The sequence below is a fragment of the Carcharodon carcharias genome, chromosome 9 (genome assembly GCF_017639515.1).
Source record: "Carcharodon carcharias isolate sCarCar2 chromosome 9, sCarCar2.pri, whole genome shotgun sequence".
NCBI lineage: Eukaryota > Metazoa > Chordata > Chondrichthyes > Lamniformes > Lamnidae > Carcharodon > Carcharodon carcharias.
In genome coordinates this window covers 26,363,639-26,380,797 of record NC_054475.1, presented here as the reverse complement: position 1 = coordinate 26,380,797, position 17,159 = coordinate 26,363,639, and the positions used below count along the sequence as shown (strand labels likewise).

At 39.6% G+C, this 17,159-nt stretch overlaps 1 protein-coding gene across 2 annotated transcripts in view; it reads right to left on the bottom strand.

The window, feature by feature from the left end:
- Positions 1-193: 193 nt before the first annotated feature.
- The window catches only part of LOC121281936 (semaphorin-3D-like), a 133,421-nt gene continuing 116,455 nt past the window's right edge, over positions 194-17,159 (bottom strand). The window contains exons 13-17 of one of the 2 annotated variants that reach the window (XM_041195165.1): positions 17,058-17,099; positions 14,354-14,511; positions 11,632-11,696; positions 10,021-10,160; positions 194-5,718 (exon numbers count right to left, since the gene is read on the bottom strand). In XM_041195165.1, the coding sequence (XP_041051099.1) occupies positions 5,350-5,718; positions 10,021-10,160; positions 11,632-11,696; positions 14,354-14,511; positions 17,058-17,099 (774 nt within the window). In that variant the 3' untranslated portion in view covers positions 194-5,349. Of the gene's footprint in view, positions 5,719-10,020; positions 10,161-11,631; positions 11,697-14,353; positions 14,512-17,057; positions 17,100-17,159 lie in introns of those variants that run through there. The other variant, XM_041195166.1, reaches the window with a different exon arrangement.

Sequence of the window (17,159 nt, the reverse complement as noted above, 5' to 3'; positions counted from 1 at the left end):
CCATAAATACATGTTTACTTACCGCTACCTTATAAGTAGGCGCAAGGAATCAAGTAGGCCTAATGGGCTGTCTCGCACAGGAGTTTAAGACATGCCCACTCTTTGCATCAGATGCTGATGACATTTTTAAATGGTGACCACCTTATGTAGATAAACTGAATGTAATTGTTTACTATAACATTTAATAAACACATTTTTGAAAGTTAAAAAACTTTATTCTTATATTTCTAATACAACAAAATATTAAATTGTCAATGTAGTATGCTGCTTATTATCAGCTATAGTATGTATCACAATGCAGTCTACAAAGTATTATGTTAATACTGAATGTGTATCTAATATTCAATAATTTTCCAAAGGTAATGTTTGCATTGCACATCACAGTTGTTCATTCATGTGGAAATCTGTATCGGTGACCAACATTTTATATCAGTCAGCAATGCCTTCTCCTTTACAGTCAAGTACAATATAGTGAGTTGCATTCAACAAGGCACATATTTCTCCCTGCCATTTTTTATTTTAAAAAAAATCCAAATGTGCCTAAAAAGAAAGTTCAATTATCAGAAAATGGAACAGAAAAAGGCAGGGTTTTGTAAGGCAAAATACTAAATCAGCAAACTATTTATAACTACAGTCATCTGTAAGCTATTTTGGAAGCTACATAAAAAGTCAGTAGTAGCCCTCTTCTCTTGGGTCAAAGCTCCACTCCAGGACTTGAGCATATAATCTATTGTTGCATTGTCTTGTTTGCAGGTTAGGCTGGTGGTTAAAATTACATGATCCTGGTCTTCATAAATAGAGACACATGGTTGAATTTTACCAGGCCTCTTGGACACAGACTGGGAGATGGAAGCCTCAGAAAATGGCAGATTGTCTTCCCGCAACCACAGGATATTACCATTTGTGGGAACTTCAGTGCCAGGAAGACTTGCCCAAATAAGGGCAACTTCCTGCCCCTGCTGGCATTTTACCAGCATCATGGGGAGCCACTGTTACCCCTTGGAAAAATTCTGGACATGAGAGTACAAAAACAGGAAAGTTTTGATGAGCCTTTGTAAAACATTGATTTGGCCTCAACTGGAATATTGTGTCCAATTCTGGACATCGCACTTTAGGAAAGACGTGAAGTCTTTAGAGAGGATGCAGGAAAGATTTGCAAAAAGTTTTGCAAGGATGAGGGACATCAGGTTTGTGAATAGATTGGAGAAGCTGGGTTTGTCCTCCCTAGAGAAGGTTGAGAAGAGATCTCTTAGAGGTGTTTAAAATCATGAGGAATCTCAACAGAGTAGATAAAGAGAAATTGTTCCCACTGGTGGAAGATTTGAGAAGCAGAGGACGCAGATTTAAGATGATTGTAAGAAGAACCAAACGTGACATGAGAAAAACCTTTTTGGGCAGTGCATGGTTAGGATCTGGAATGCACTGCCTGAGAAGGTGTTGGAGACGAATTCAATTGTGGGGTTTTCAAAAGGGAATTGGATAAGCACCAGAAGAGAAAAAATTGCAGAGTCACGGGGAAAGGGTGGGGACGGGAAGTGGGACTGCCTACATTGTTTTGCAGAGAGCTGGAACAGTCCCGATAGGCCAAATGGCCTGTAGCCATTCCATGATTATATGATTATTTCTTTCAGATGAGATCTTAATATATGGCCCTGTCTACCAGCTTAGGCTGATATAAAGCATCCCATGACACAATCTAAGAAGAACAGGAGAGCCCATTATGTTCTGGTGAGTATTTATCCCTCACCCAGCATCACCAAAAAGGATCATCAGTCATTTGTCTCTTTGTTGTTTTCTGGGATCTTGCTGTGTGAAAATTGGCTGCTGTATTTACCTACATAATAATAGTAATTGCACTTCAAAAGTATTCTAATGGCTATATATATATATAAATATATATATATATGTTGTATATATCTCAGTTTTGGTAACGGGAAACTCTGTGTAAGTTTGAATTATTGAAGGAACTTTAAGCCTGATAATGAAGACATGATACACTTCTGTAATTTATGTGCTCGAGGAACAAAACTATGGCTGAGTCATGTGGAGTGGAAAGGTTCCAAGTTTGATTCCCCATGTGCTTCGTTAACTGATCTCAACCTACATGCTGTGAGGAATGCTACACTTCATGTCGGGGTTGCTGTGCTGAGTGAAAGAATATCTGGCAGGGTTCTTGGGGCTTCTTTTTAACACCACCTGAAACATGTAAATAATGGAAGTCAAATTTTCACTCAACAGAAATGTTTCTCCTTTTAGTTAAATGTTACTGCATTAGAACATCTTGATCTTTTCATATTTGATGAGGATGCTCGATTTCAGAATTGTTTTTCTGTAGGCAGATAAGACTCACTACTTCATACATTCGTAGTTATATTCTTGATTATTGAGCATAGATTTGAAATATCACAGCCTGTTTCATACTGTTATCGGAAATGACTAAGGTAGTTAATTTTATAAGGTAGCAATAATATTAACCAATTAATTTAAGGATGTTCTTGTAAAATTATGATATCATTTCAAAGCCAAGGCCCATTATATTGGTGCCACAATGGTATTGTCAGAGCCAGAGAATGGATCCTACATCCCACACCCCCACCCCAATTCATCAAAACACAAATGTGAGGCAGCATGCAAGAAAAAAGGAGCCCAAAAGCATTTTACACACTGCTTTTAGCATACAGTTCTGTCACACTGTTGTGGTTTTAATCAAGGGCACTATATTTGCCTGAGGCTCCTGTGCATGAGCCATAAAAGCCTTTGTATTCATTCACTCCTGGCCCAAAGAAATAAACAAAAGGTCAATATTGTTAATATTGCTATACAATGCACTGTATGCAAGACCTTTCTATATGGACAAAAGTAGTCATTTTGAGAGCAGAGAAGATGATTGGCACATTTTGTGACATTTTGTAAAGAAATAAGCAAGCATGTTTCACATCCATTTTAACACTGAAGTAATTTAAGTACAGTCGTGGATTTTTAGTGCAACATCAGTTAATACAAGAGATACAGACATTTAATGCATGGTCACACAACATGAGATAATTTTTTAGGCTTTCCAATAAGAAAGCTGATAAGAAGTATCAGTACATCCAGGTGCATTTATCTGTAGGTTAATTGAAAAACGTAGAAGAAAACTACATTGCAAAAAGTTGGCAGAGGAAAAGGGAACAGAATTATCTACCTTTTTTAAGGAGTCACTTGGAACTTCCCTCTTCTACCTGGACGGAAAATACTTAGCTGTAGCTAATAAGATGCTTGGTGACTTTGTTATGAACCAGGTTATATTACCTAAGCCTCATTCATTGTCAAACAAGGGGTTCAAGATGTGTAAAATTAATCCTGATTAAGTTCTGTAAAAAATAGCTTGATTATTCAGTGAAGGTTATGTATGTATAAGGTAAACTTTCCATTTAATGTACCTGCCGGATATACACTTACCTATTATGCATATAAAAGTAAAATGTTAAAAGCTTTTTAAGAAGTAGTTCAGGATGATAACATATATAATTCAATGAAGGTATATCTCATCATCTAAATATGAGGTATGCCTGACTTATGATTTTGAAAACATAATACAAAGTATGCTTATCCTTAAAAGGGTATACTTTAATAATACATATGAAATAATACATTTAGCAATCCTTTAAGCAGTTACTCCAACCTTCCCCCAGATCAGCAAGAGCATTTCTGAATTGACCTGCATTTTGTGCAGATAATAACAATGAGGCTAACAGTGCTGAGTGCTATAATGAAGTAAATATGACAACAACTTTTCAAGTCCACACATGCACATTTAAATGCATAGTCGCTATTGGAGGTACCCTGTTCCTCTATAGAGTGAGCTGTAACACCTTGCTGATAGACTTGGCATCGAAATCAATGCAATGGCATAAATTTGGATTACTTGTCCACTAGCTCACCACTAAAAATGTCAGAAAACGTTATGGCTGGTGCATTTAGGAGTAAGTTGACTTTTAATGGCATGATAATTGATAATTACTGCCAATCAATATCTCTGACCCTGAAACCTTAACTTTACATGTGTGAAGTCTCATTCCTTCAGACAGTAATTAGTATTAGAGATGTAAAAAATAAAAATAAAATTAAAAAAAAACTTTTTCTGTGCATCTTTTATCTCTCTCTTAATCTTATCCATCTGTCCCAATCTTCATTTTGTTTTCTAAACATGGTTTGAATCAAATTTATACTTCCTGCTTTATACTCCTTGGCAACAGGAACTACACCAGCAGCTTTCTCCTCAGCTACATGCCACCCCACAGAGCAGGAAGAATAGACATATATATCCAGTTCCAAGGTAGTGAGACCCCCAACAGAGGGTCCAAAGGCAGAGGATCAGCTCTATTGATGTGTGTGAGCACTATTGCCTCAGGAGGCTCAGATTTTCATGTCAGGTCGCTGCTGACATCTGCCGCTTTATGGAACTAGACCCTCTTCCCAGTCAGCCAGGTAGGCGTGCACAGCAGGGGCTGATAAGGCCATTCCCATTCCTGTGGTTGCTGCAGCCTTAAAAATCCATGTCCTGCTTTGATTGGCCAGGGAACCCAGAGTCAGGATTCTAATACCATGGCTCAGTTAAGAGCCGCAACAAATCCCACTGTAGAGTTCAACGGGATCCTGACCTGCTAAAGGTCCTGTCATTTTAGCAGGGACTAAGCTGAGAAGGTTCTGCTCTGCGTGGCCCATTGAGGATTCTTCAGTCCGATTGGTTGAAGAGCTTTGGTGTTTCTTGCTTGATCATAGATCTTACAGATACCTGGTAGAGGGTACTACGCTAGATCAGGCACTGAATTTGAACATGTCTCTACTCTGAAGCCTGTAAACACTTTGTGGGCATCTCTTAGTGAGGTGAATGGCAAGTGCCATTCCTTCACCATTCTCTTTACTTATGCCAAGTCAGGAAATGATGATCAACACACAGTTGGGACCAATTTTACAAATCCTTGGTGGATTTGATTGAGAGCTGAGGTAGAAATTCAATTCACACTTCCATGGTAAGATTAACTTGCTGACTTCTTGAAAGCTTTGAGAAATCATTGACATTTTCTCCCCAAACTATCCAAAAAAACTGCCTACATAGTAATGTTTGCTTTTAAAGCAAACCTTCCTTTTAAGAAACACCTATTGATTAGAATACACCCAGATATATTCATACTTCTTGCCACATTTTTTAGCTATAATGGCCACATTCTATTTCATCCATTCATGGTATACCAGAGACATAGTCAGATTATTCAGCCAAGACTCTGATACAACAGTCCAGTGAATAACTTTTATTACTGTAACTCCTCACAGGAGCACCATAATGCATTTTGTATTGTCCAAAATCTAAAACCGCTTAAACTCTTGTGTGTTTTTCCATTTTGCTGTTTTACTATTTTGTCCTCTCTTTCCATTACGCCAGATTTGCTGGCAGTACTCATTTACAGTAATGCCTGGTTTGTTCAGAAGCTGCAGAAAATCCTTGTAACGTAGCCTTGTCCTGCTCCGAACATCTCTACCCTTTCCATCGTTGTACTCTGCTTTCATTGGAGCTGCCTTAAAGTCACTCAGAATAATTTTAAGGTGAAATTTTGTCATGATTTGTGTGAATGTATTTTCCACAGCTCTGCAATAATAAATCCCAGCATCATCTTCCTGCAAGTGACGTATGAGTAGACCAAGCCTTGTTTTGATTATTCTGGAACCATATTTTATCTATATAAACACAAAATTTTGAAGAAATAGGATAAAGTAAAACATACCTGCAGATTCTTAAAAATCTTTTTATAACATGAAGATAATCTAATGAATATATATATATATGAAAATATATATAATTTATTTGCTCACAGGATGAGGCTGTTGCTGGTTAGACTACCATTTATTGCCCATTCCTAATTGCCCTTGAGAAGGTGTAGGTATTGACCATTATTTTTTTACAAAAATAGATATATCTATTATGCTCACAACCTACCTTATATTTTTGTGAACATTCGTGCTCATAAGGACAGGCAATGCTGGACCACTTTCTTCTTCTTGCATTCACATGTCATGTACAGTTTTAGTATACATGCAGTTAGACGCAGAGTAAAGTTCCCTCCTGTTCCAACAATATGCCTTAACTCCAGCCTCAATAATACTCTCTAATGCACCATACGGCATTTCCATTTCCTGCCTATTTATAGCCTCACTGAGTCAGGTAGTGGCACTAAATGCTAAGCTATGGGCTGACTTGTGTTTGTTGACTCGTGCCAGCAGAAATTTAGGGGCAGGATTTTCTGCCCCCACCCGCTGCCAGGAATGGACTTTTGGCTGGGCTCCCTTGGCAGGTCCTGCCACGATGGGGCCAGAAAATCCCTGCCTTCATTTTAGCTGTCCAAGCGCATTTAACTTGGAAGCTTTGTACCTGACAACAAGAGTAATCTTTATAGGCTGGTATGAAACCACATCCAATGAGCTGAAAAGACATTGTAATAACTAACAGCATTAGCCCAATTCCTCCATAGAATTTTCAAATAAATGTTAGCAATAAAATTCAACAAAAAATCAATTTCAGAGGAATGTCTCGCAATGATTTTGATAAACTGATTAACTTTAATACTTGGCTTTGCCTGAACCAAAACAGAGACTAGTTTGCCAATGCTGTTGCAAACAATGTGAATAGCAAACAAATTCCCTGGTGGTGCGGGCGCAGGCTGGCACGCCTCCAATCGGTGACCCCAATTGGGGCGCGCCGTCATTTTTCGTGGGCGGGCCAATTAAGGCCCACCCAGCGTGACGTCTGCCAGGAAGCGCAATGTGCTCCCTGTGCAGGTGGTGAGACGGGGGGATTCTCTCAACCGGGAGTGCGATGTTTTGTGCATGCGCACGAAAGAACGCACTGTTCTCCCTGATGCTAAGTGCTGCCTCAGGGAGATTGGCTCTGAATTAAAATTTGCAATAAAAATGATAGAAAAATTTCCCTGACATGTCCCCTCATGTGACACTGTCATGAGTTGGGACATGTCCATAACTTTAACTGAAACCTTTATTAAAAATTTAAATACCCTCATGAAACCTCATCCCTCCAGTGGATGAGGCTTCATGCTTTTTCCAAAGCCCGCCAGGGCTCCCAGCCTGCCCGCCAACCTTAAAGTTGGACGAGCGGTTCCATTAATGATTTTAATTAGTTTTTCAATGGCCTTAATAGGCCGTTGACAGGTCGGCGGGTGTGCAGCTGACTCGGCTGCGGCCCCGCTGACCTGAAAATGGAAATGTCGTGGGGTGACACTGGGAGTTCCACCCGACGTCATCCCGTGTCATTTTATGTGTCGGTGAGCAGGCTCCCCCCTGCCCCCCGCCCACCAACCAGAAGATCCTGCCCCTGATGTAACTCTAATTCACTAATAAGGTGAATTTTCTCATACAGAAATAATGTTTAGTAAAATCCTTTTTCTACTTAACATTGCTTCAGATTATGCTTTTAGTTCCCAACATCAATTTTGCCATTTTCTTTTACCTTATTTGCCTGTTAATTGCAAATTAATAATTAAGTACAGCAGTTGTACCAATTAGAGTGGTAATGCACTGATTGTATAGCTGATTTGCAAAACTGTTTGAATATAATTTTAAATATATGATATAAATGAAATTCCAGGATAATCACAAGCTTGTTAGACTTTTTTCACAATGAGATTTATCAGATTAAGTTGTCCCTTCTCTATGCCAATAAAGAACCCCTCTATTTGCAATAATATTGGCATCAAAAGAGCTACAGGACCAAGCAGATCATTCTGGTCCCAAAGAGGTACAATTATTGTTGGCTCACAAACAAGATCAGAGCTTTCAAAAATGTTAAACGTTAGAAGGATGATTTTTGATCAATAAAAGTCAGGTTGCATTTTTAAAGCGGGAATAAATTGATGTGGATTGGGTCCATTTTTCATGCATGAAATATTGGCAAAACATACTAATTCAAGAGTAGGACAACCTGCGTCCAATCTGCGCAAGCATTGTGGGGCTCTTTTTTTTATGCATCTGGGTGGAATGACTAAAACCGTCAATCAGCCTCTTAAATATGTAAGTAGAAGTCTATGCCTTTTGAAGGACCCCAACCAGAAATTAGGTGGCTGAAGACTTGTCAGCAATCCCCATGGCCCCCAACAAAATATAAGCTAACTATTTATGTTCATGTTTCTTTGGAGCCAGTTGGAACAGGAATACAGACCAAATTCTACCCCGTGGGGTGGTATTTATTCTTATCATTAAAATAATTCTTATCATTAAAATAAGTTTACTTTCAAAACAAAATGAATCAACTTCACTCTAAATGAATGAGATATTGTGAGTTTGATAAGACATGGAGGAAACCATGATCAAGAGTTTTTCCATGATTAAGATGAAAACTTGCAAAGATAGGAGAAAGCAGGAAAATATCATAGGAACATTTGAAAAGAAAGGAAATGTTCATATAAGGCCTATAGTCTTTTAAGAGGCTGAAGATCCAGAATGTCTCTCTACAGATAAATGGAATGGATTTTGAGGTCAACATATCTTTAATGTGCAGTTAAACTATTCCAATGAGAACACTTGTGATTGAGAGATACATTTCCACCAAGCATCACATGCTAGCAGTGGAGAAGTGACATGCATCTGTGGCTCCTGAGTATGTTATTTTGCTCCAGAAACTGTGCTATTTTGCTGTGAAGATGGTCAAGGCTTGATTTATATTTTCACATTTTCAAGAATGTTAGAAAACTGACTATGATCTGTAATATTTCACTGCAATCATTTGCCATGAGAATATTAATGTGATTTAATTATAGGAACGATGTGAAAATATACATGAACATATTTATGGCCTGATTAATAATCAGAAAAGCCTCTTGAAATGTAACTGAAGGATTTACGAGACATCTCTAATCCAATAATGTTCAGTGTTAAGAACATACGAATTAGGAGCAGGAGTAGGCCACTTGGCCCCTCAAGCCTGCTCCGCCATTCAATAAGATCATGGCTGATCTGAATATAACCTCAAACCCACATTCCTACCTAATCTCAATAACCTTTCATCCCCTTGTTAATCAAGAATCTATCTAGCTCTGCCTTAAAAATATTAAAAGACTCTGCTTCCACCACCTTTTGAGGAAGAAAGTTCCAAAAACTCACAACCCTCTGAGAGAAACAATTTCTCCTCATCTCTGTCTTAAATGAGTGACTCCTTATTTTTAAACAGTGACTCCCAGTTCCAGATTCCTCTACAAGAGAAAACATCCTCTCCACATCCACCCTGTCAAGACCCCTCAGGATCTCACTTAAGTTGCCTCTTACTCTCCTAAATTCCAATGGATACAAGCCTAACCTGTCCAGCCTTTCCCCATAAGACAAACTGTCCATTCCTGGTATTAGTCTACTAAACCTTCTCTGAACTGCATCTAACGCATTTACATCTTTGTTGAAATAAGGAGACCAGTACTGTACACAATACTCCAAATGTGGTCTCACCAATGCCTTGTATAATGCCCTGAAGCATAATGTCCCTACTTTTGTAATCAATTTCCCTCACGATAAATGATAACATTCTGTTAGCTTTTCTAACTGCCTGCTGTACCTGCATACTAACCTTTTGTGATTCATCCACTAGGACACCCAAATCCCTCTGCATCTCAGAGCTGTGCAATCTCTCACCATTTAGATAATAAGCTTTTTTATTCTTCCTGCCAAAATGAACAATTTCACATTGGCCTATATTATACTCCATTTTCCCACCCACTTAACCTATCTATGTCACTTTGTTTCCTCCTTACATCCTCTTCACAATTGACTTTCCTACTTATCTATGTGTTGTCAGCAAATTTAGCTACTAGTCATTCGGTCCCTTCATCCAAGCCATTGATATAAATTGTAATCACCAAAATAAATTGTAATTGATCCCTGTGGCACCTGACTCGTCACGTGCTGCCAACCAGAAAAAGACCCATTTATGTCAACTCTCTGCTTCCTGTTAGCTAGCTAGAATGCACCGTTCAGAGTAATTACCTCCTCCTGTTGGCCATCCAGTGATCGCTGAACAGACCAGATGACCGATGTTTGCTGTGACTTTGGACTGCATTCCAGGAATGTGGAATTGTACTGCACTCCAAAAATCAACTTCTTCTCAGTTAGCACGTTCTTTGCATCTATGTAATAGGAAATGTTTATTATGGGCATTCATGAAAAAGAATTATAATGACCATTTCATGCTAGTAAACACCAAAGTAGGGAGAATAAATTTTAACAACTAATGATTAAAACATTCCATGGCCCAAAATGAAAACAGCTGTTGTGACAACTACTGATGTTCTAATGTTCCAAGCCATTAATTTTTGCAAGGAATGTTTTAAATGATTTCATGCCCATGCAGGATGTGGTTCAAATAACTGATGAAGTCACACTGGGCTGAATCTAAACACTCAAAAACAGGTTACTAAGTGTCATGTCAGAGGTTAAAATGCAGAAAATCTGGAACAGGAACGGAACCCACCTTGAACTTCATGTTTTAACGGAGTTGAGAGAAAGTGTGGGTGACAAACCTGCTCATGGGAAGTGGATTGACCATTTAAATATTATAGTGAGGCTGTGTGCCATCTTTAATCATTCTTCTATTTGTAACCCAGGCACATCAGTGTCTTGTGCCTTGGGCAACATGGCAGCTTTGAGGACGTGGGAGGCGCAGAATCCATGAGCAAGTGCCTTTATTAATTACTGCTACTGGGCCAGGAGGAACAGGAATGTTTTCTCTAGGCTCAACAAGCTAACCCAATAAAAACTTTCACCATGGTCTTTCTGGTCAAACCCCACTCTGACTACCATTGGAGCCTCCAACCTCGTCCCCATGATCAAAAAGCCCTGGATTACCATCCGATTCTTCCCTCCACAATCAGGAGCTCCTTACCGTGGGACCTTATCCCACGATTGGGACCCTGGACCCCAAAACCTCTATCTGCTATCACAGGCTTTGGCCCTGTGAAGCAGTCTGGCCATCATTATTTTCCTGGCTGAAGGAGGATGGGTATGGGTGGCGGAAAAAAAGGCTGCCTTTGGGCGGGAATCCCACTTAAAGGAGTCCTGTAGTTCAATTCTGTAGGACATTTGTGAATCCACACCCCACACAGAAATCACCTTTAAGCTAAATTCCAAGCTTGGATTGGATTTACAATCCCACATGGGATAAAGTTTGCCAACTGAATGACTGCACAGAATTGTTTACCTGCAGGGGCTGCCATCGTCGTTAAAAATAATATAGTGAAATAACTTTTTGTTAGTACCTAAAGTGTACATAAAGAACTCCATTCCCAAAAAAGCCAGAATAGTCTCCATAGATTATAACTAAGAGAAAATTCAAACCGACAAAAGATTTACTGAATAATTTGGTTGATCAATAGTGTAAGAGGATAATTTTTGTTGTTCTATAATTCCAAATTAGTGTTTGTGTGCTTCAACTAATTTTTCACTTTTTTTCTACCACCCATACCCATCCTCCTTCAGCCAGGAAAATAATTTCTGTATGCTACGGGGTATTGTCACCATCAACTGTAGCTGAATACTGCCAGCACTAACATTTACACAGGTGTAATGCAATAATCCTCTTTTTTGTGTTTATGTACTCACTGTCCTCCTGATCCCAGCACTGAATTATTGGATCTCCATACTTTATATCTTGACGTCTGGTCTGTCTAATAGAAAAGAAAACACATTTTAGTTATCGGATTTAAGTAGCAAAAAATCTTTGTCTTTGTACACCGAAGTCACAGATATTGCTATTGAACAATTATAGGTAAACGTCTTACCTTGTACCAAATTGGCTGAAGATCATGTAGAACATGTAAACAAGGGCCACAGAGCTAATACATGTGCAAGTATGAGTGCTAATGGTTGAGTAGTTCTATAATGTGGCCCATCATCCCTTTTTAAAGCTGCCACCACTCCTTTTTCAATGTAGCCACTACTGCTATTTTCAATTCTGCCATTACCCTTTCCACATTGCCTATCTGAATTCCCAAGATAAGTAGGAACTCAGTTGCCCAGGGACGGATACCTGTGTGTCAGGTGTTGTATGCATGTATGCTGCCATGCTCTCCTGCTTCCCGTCCTTTTCTCTTCTATTATCTCATCATTCAATTCTTCAAAACACAGGAACAATGGGATCCCCAGAGAGAAGTCCATGATCTTAACAAGCACACTTTAAATTTACAGCAGGTTTCACAAAGCGTCTTTATATGCAAAGAAAGTTGCTTAATAGTATTGCTGAAAAAGAGACATGCTGTCAAAGCTTTTTGTCTTGCACTCATCAGGACAGATTTGTAAGAATATTACATATAAAGGGAACGACAAATTATACTACATGGGAAGAGGGCGCTGATTGGTTGGCAAGAAGACTCTGATTGGTAGAGGTGTTGCCATGGAGAATGGTGCATTCTAGTGGGATTCCTAACCTCTGACCTGCTCTTGTAGCCACAGTATTTATATGGTTAATCCAGTTCAGTTTCTGGTTAATGGTAACTCCTTGGAAGTTGATGGTGGGGGATTCCATGCTGGTAATGCCATTGAAATGTATTGCTGTTCCTTCACTGTTGCTGGGTCAGAATCCTGGCACTCCCTTCCTGACAGCACTGTGGGTGTACCTACACCACATGGACAGCAGCGGTTCAAGAAGGCAGTTCACCACCACCTTCTCAAGGGCAACTAGGTATGGGCAATAAATGCTGTCCCAGCCAGTGAAGCCCACATCCCGCGAATGAATGAAAAAAAAATTGAATGTCAAGGTGTGATGGTTAGATTTTCTCTTCTTGGAGATGGTCATTGCCTGGCACTTGTGTGGTGCTAATGTTACTTGCCACTTGTCAGCCCAAGCCTGGGTATTGTCCAGGACTTGCTGCATTTGGACATGGACTGCCTCTGTATCTGAGGAGTCGTGAATGGTGCTGAACATTGTGCAATCATCAGCTGCTTCTGACCCTATGATGGAAGGAACATGCTGAAGATGGTTGGGCCTAGGACACTACCCTGAGGATCTCCTGCAGTGACGTCCTGGAACTGAGATGATTGACCTCCAACAACCACGACCACCTTCCTTTGTGCTAGACATGACTCCAACCAGCAGAGGGTTTTCCCCTGATTCCCATTGACTCGAGTTTTGCTAAGGCTACTTGATGCCACACTCGGTTCAATGCTGCCTTGATGTCAAGGGTGGTCACTCTCACCTCACCTCTGGAGTTGAGTTCTTTTGTCTATGTCTAAACCAAAGTTGAAATGAGGTCAGGAGCTGAGTGGCGCTGGTGGAATCCAAACTGAGCATCAGTGAGCAAGTTATTAAAAGCAAGTGCTATTTGATAGCACTGTTGGTGACTCCTTCCATCACATAACTGATGACTGAGAGTAGACTGATGGGGCAGTAATTGTCCGGATTAGATTTGTCCTGCTTTTTGTGTACAGGACGTACCTGGGCAATTTTCCACATTGCTGGGTAGGTGTCAGTGTTATATCTGTACTGGAACAGCTTGACTAGGGGTGCAGCAAGTTCCTCAGTACTATTGCTGGAATATTGTCAAGGCCCATTGCCTTTGCAGTATCCAGTGCTTTCAGCCATTTCTTCATATCACATAGAGTGAATCGAATTGGTTGAAGACTGACATCTGTGATGCTGGGGACCTCCGGAGGAGGTCATGATGGATCATCCACTCGACAGTTCTGGCTGAAGATAGTTGCAAATGCTTCAGCCTTATCTTTTGTACTGATGTGCTGGGCTCCCCCATCATTGAGCTTGTGGATATTTGTGATGCCTGCTCCTCCAGTGAGTTCTTTAGTTGTCCACTACCATTCAGGGCCGGATGTTGCAGGACTGCAGAGCTTACATCTGATTCATTGGTTGTGGAATCACTTAGCTCTGTCTATCATTTGCCGTTTATGCTGTTTGGCACACAAGTAGTTCTGTGTTGCAGCTTCACCAGATTGACAGCTCATTTTTAGATATGCTTGGTGCTGCTCCTGGCATGTCCTCCTGCACTCTTCATTGAACCAGGGTTAATGCATCTTTCCTCTGGTCTGTGTTTCTATCAAAATTGTAAAACTTCAAAAGGTTCGCTGGAAATACTCAGCAAGTGGAAACTACATTAATGCATTTAAAATGTTGATTTTTGCAAAGCATAATAATTCTTCCCTGCTTTTGCATGCATCCTGATTCCAATTCCACATTATCACAAACAGGCCCTTAATAAATTGCAGAAAAAATACTTTCTTAACTATTTGTAATAAAGCACAAAATCTGCATCTAAAAACCCACAAAAAGATAATTGTTCAAAGTAACCTACACTAACTTTGATTTAATGCATACCTTTTTGGTGCTGGCACATATCTGCAACATGAATTCCCATCCCATGCGCAATAGGGATCTCTAGCAAGGCAGCATTCAAAGCAAGCCGTACCATATGCATCACACCTCTGCAGAGCAAGCTGCACCAAGCTATTCTTCGATCCAATATAAATCTGCTTCTGTAAGTGATATTAAAGCAACGTAAGCACAGATTCTGTTAAGGGCTCAAGCCTCTCAGTGCATAGCGCAAAATCTATAATAATAATACTCAGTTGTTGTTTGTCCAGGCTGTTTTGATTGGTCAGTTTATAGGGCTTTTCTGTTGGTGGGCAGTGCCTAGTGCACACAGAGGCACATGGGGTGCTCGGAGGATGAGAGCAACCAGGGTGGGGATTGGAGAACAGAAACAGAGGAAGGTAAAGGGAGCCTGACAACAAAGCTGCCCTGGCTGGAGAAATTGTTTCTGTGAATGATGGGATGGAATTGATAGGAGAGATTAGGATGGCAAGAGCAGGATCAGATTGCCATGGGAAGGATAGAGAGTGTGAAATGGGAATAGCGTAGGAAGGATGGAATGGCATGTGAGGGGTGGATGAGATGATGGAATTGGTTAAGTGTGACAAAATTGGGGGGGCAATTATTTGATGCAATTTATTATTTGAGAGCTAACCTTAGTGCTAAAAATGAACACTCACTAGATTTGAAGGAAAAAGTTTTAGAAAAGCTGTCAGATTAATTAAAAAAAAATCAGCATTGATTCTGTTGATGAAGAGATGATGGCAGTCTATGCACTCCAGAGTTTCTACAGTCTAACTCCTATGTGCATGACACCAGTGAGACTCAAGTAAGGAGCAGTTATAATGTTGCTATGAAGCTTGAATCCTTATCATGGAACAAGATTGGTATTAGGAGGCTGTTTTCTTCAATGATAGATGCTGAAATTATATCAGGCAGATTTCAAAGAAATAGAAACTTTATTCTTTGGATATTATTGAGCCCATCAAATGTCAAGCTGCATTTTCAACTCAGGAGAAAATAATTCACATCTAGCCCTTTAATGTTCTTTGACTACAAACAAATCACAAGGCCAAACACTTTTACAAAATTTTTATTTATATTCCTAGGCCTGTTTTTACATATGGACAGTCTTTTTCTCTTTATTCTTTGATGGGATGTGGGCGTCATTGGCAAGGCCACCCATAATTGCCCTTGAACTGAGCATCTGAAGAGGCCACTTCAGAGGCCAATTAAGATTCAACCACTGCAGTAGATCAGGAGTCTTATGTAGGGCAAGCCAGGTAAGGATGACAGATTTCCTTCATTAAAGGACATTAGTGAAGCAGATGAGTTTTTAAAATGACAATCAACAATTTTTTCATGGTCACCATGAATAAAGCTAGCTTTCAATTCCAGATTCTCCTCATACTGAACTTAAATTCCATCATTTGTCATGGTGGGATTTGAACCCATGACCCAAGGGAATTAGCCTAGGTCTCCAAATCACTAGTTCAATAGCACTATGCTGCCATCTCCCCTGAAGGTTTTTCAAGACTGAAAGTCTTTCAAGAAAGAATAACTAGAAATCTTGTATTTAAAGAAATACTGTTGAAATAATCTTTAGCTATATGGAGAGAAGTAATTCCTTAGCCTTAAAGGCCCTACATCATCCTATGCATTGTATAGCTGTTTGCGTTACTATTTGTATTGTCTGGTAAAGCTCAAGTTATTCCATAGTATCACATCTTTTTGGCATCACAATGATGTTATAAGATGGATGCACTGTAAGCAATAAGGTAGCATCAATATCAATCTGTTTACACTCTGATGCTTATTTACTAGAAGCAATTAAAATGGCACTCTGCCTACCATTACAGCCTCTTGACAGGAGATTTTACGAATGGTCATTTCAGCATTTGTGCTAACTGAATTTGTCCAGAAAAGACAACTGCCTCCGTCTGCAACTGCTCTTACTCAGGATTTTTATTTTCCTCGCCTCTCTTGTTCTAAACCTACTGTCTAATGCTATTTTATAGTTCCACAAATCAGGCAGGAATCATAATTAAATGTTTGTTTCTTTCTGTCAGTTTACTGCAATCCAGCCTTTTTGTTAACACAACACAGTTCCAGCAGAGGTCACTGGAGAGCAACCTGGAATGGAAACACTGGCTGTTTTTTAACTCTCCATAGTCCAGAGATGCTGAGACCAAAAGTGGAAAGCCCACATGCTCCAATAAAGACCAGCTAACAGCACAGAGCATGAATTAAACTTGCAACATCCTTGGTCTACATGTCTCAAGAGAAGACAGCATTTACCAGCTTAGCTATTTCTTGAGACCTGCATATGATCACTTCTGGCTCTGTTTTCTCTTTATTTTTCCCCGCTCATTAATCATCTCTATAATTCTCTGATTGAGAAAGCTGATGTTCAATATGTTCACAGGCCTCTGTAATTGGCAATTGTGAGTCAGCTACTTGAAAGGTAATGATAGTGATCATTGATGTATATCACTCCAAATTACTGTCCTGGGTGCAGCTGAATATTTATGGTTTTGTGAATTTGGTGTCTATGGAGCTGCAGTTCTTACATATAACTCACAAAACACGAGAACAAATAACTTCCAATAAGCCAGAGTGACTACTGAACAAAATAATCATTTTGCACATCCAAATACAACCTAGCCCCATTGATTTAAAAAGTTATACTGTGTTTACTTAGGTGGCTTACCTGCTTTGAAGATATTTCCATTGTTAATATTGGAGTTGGTTCCTATCAAAATGTAAACATTGGCAATTACTACAGTTTAATAACTCAGGCTGATAATTATAG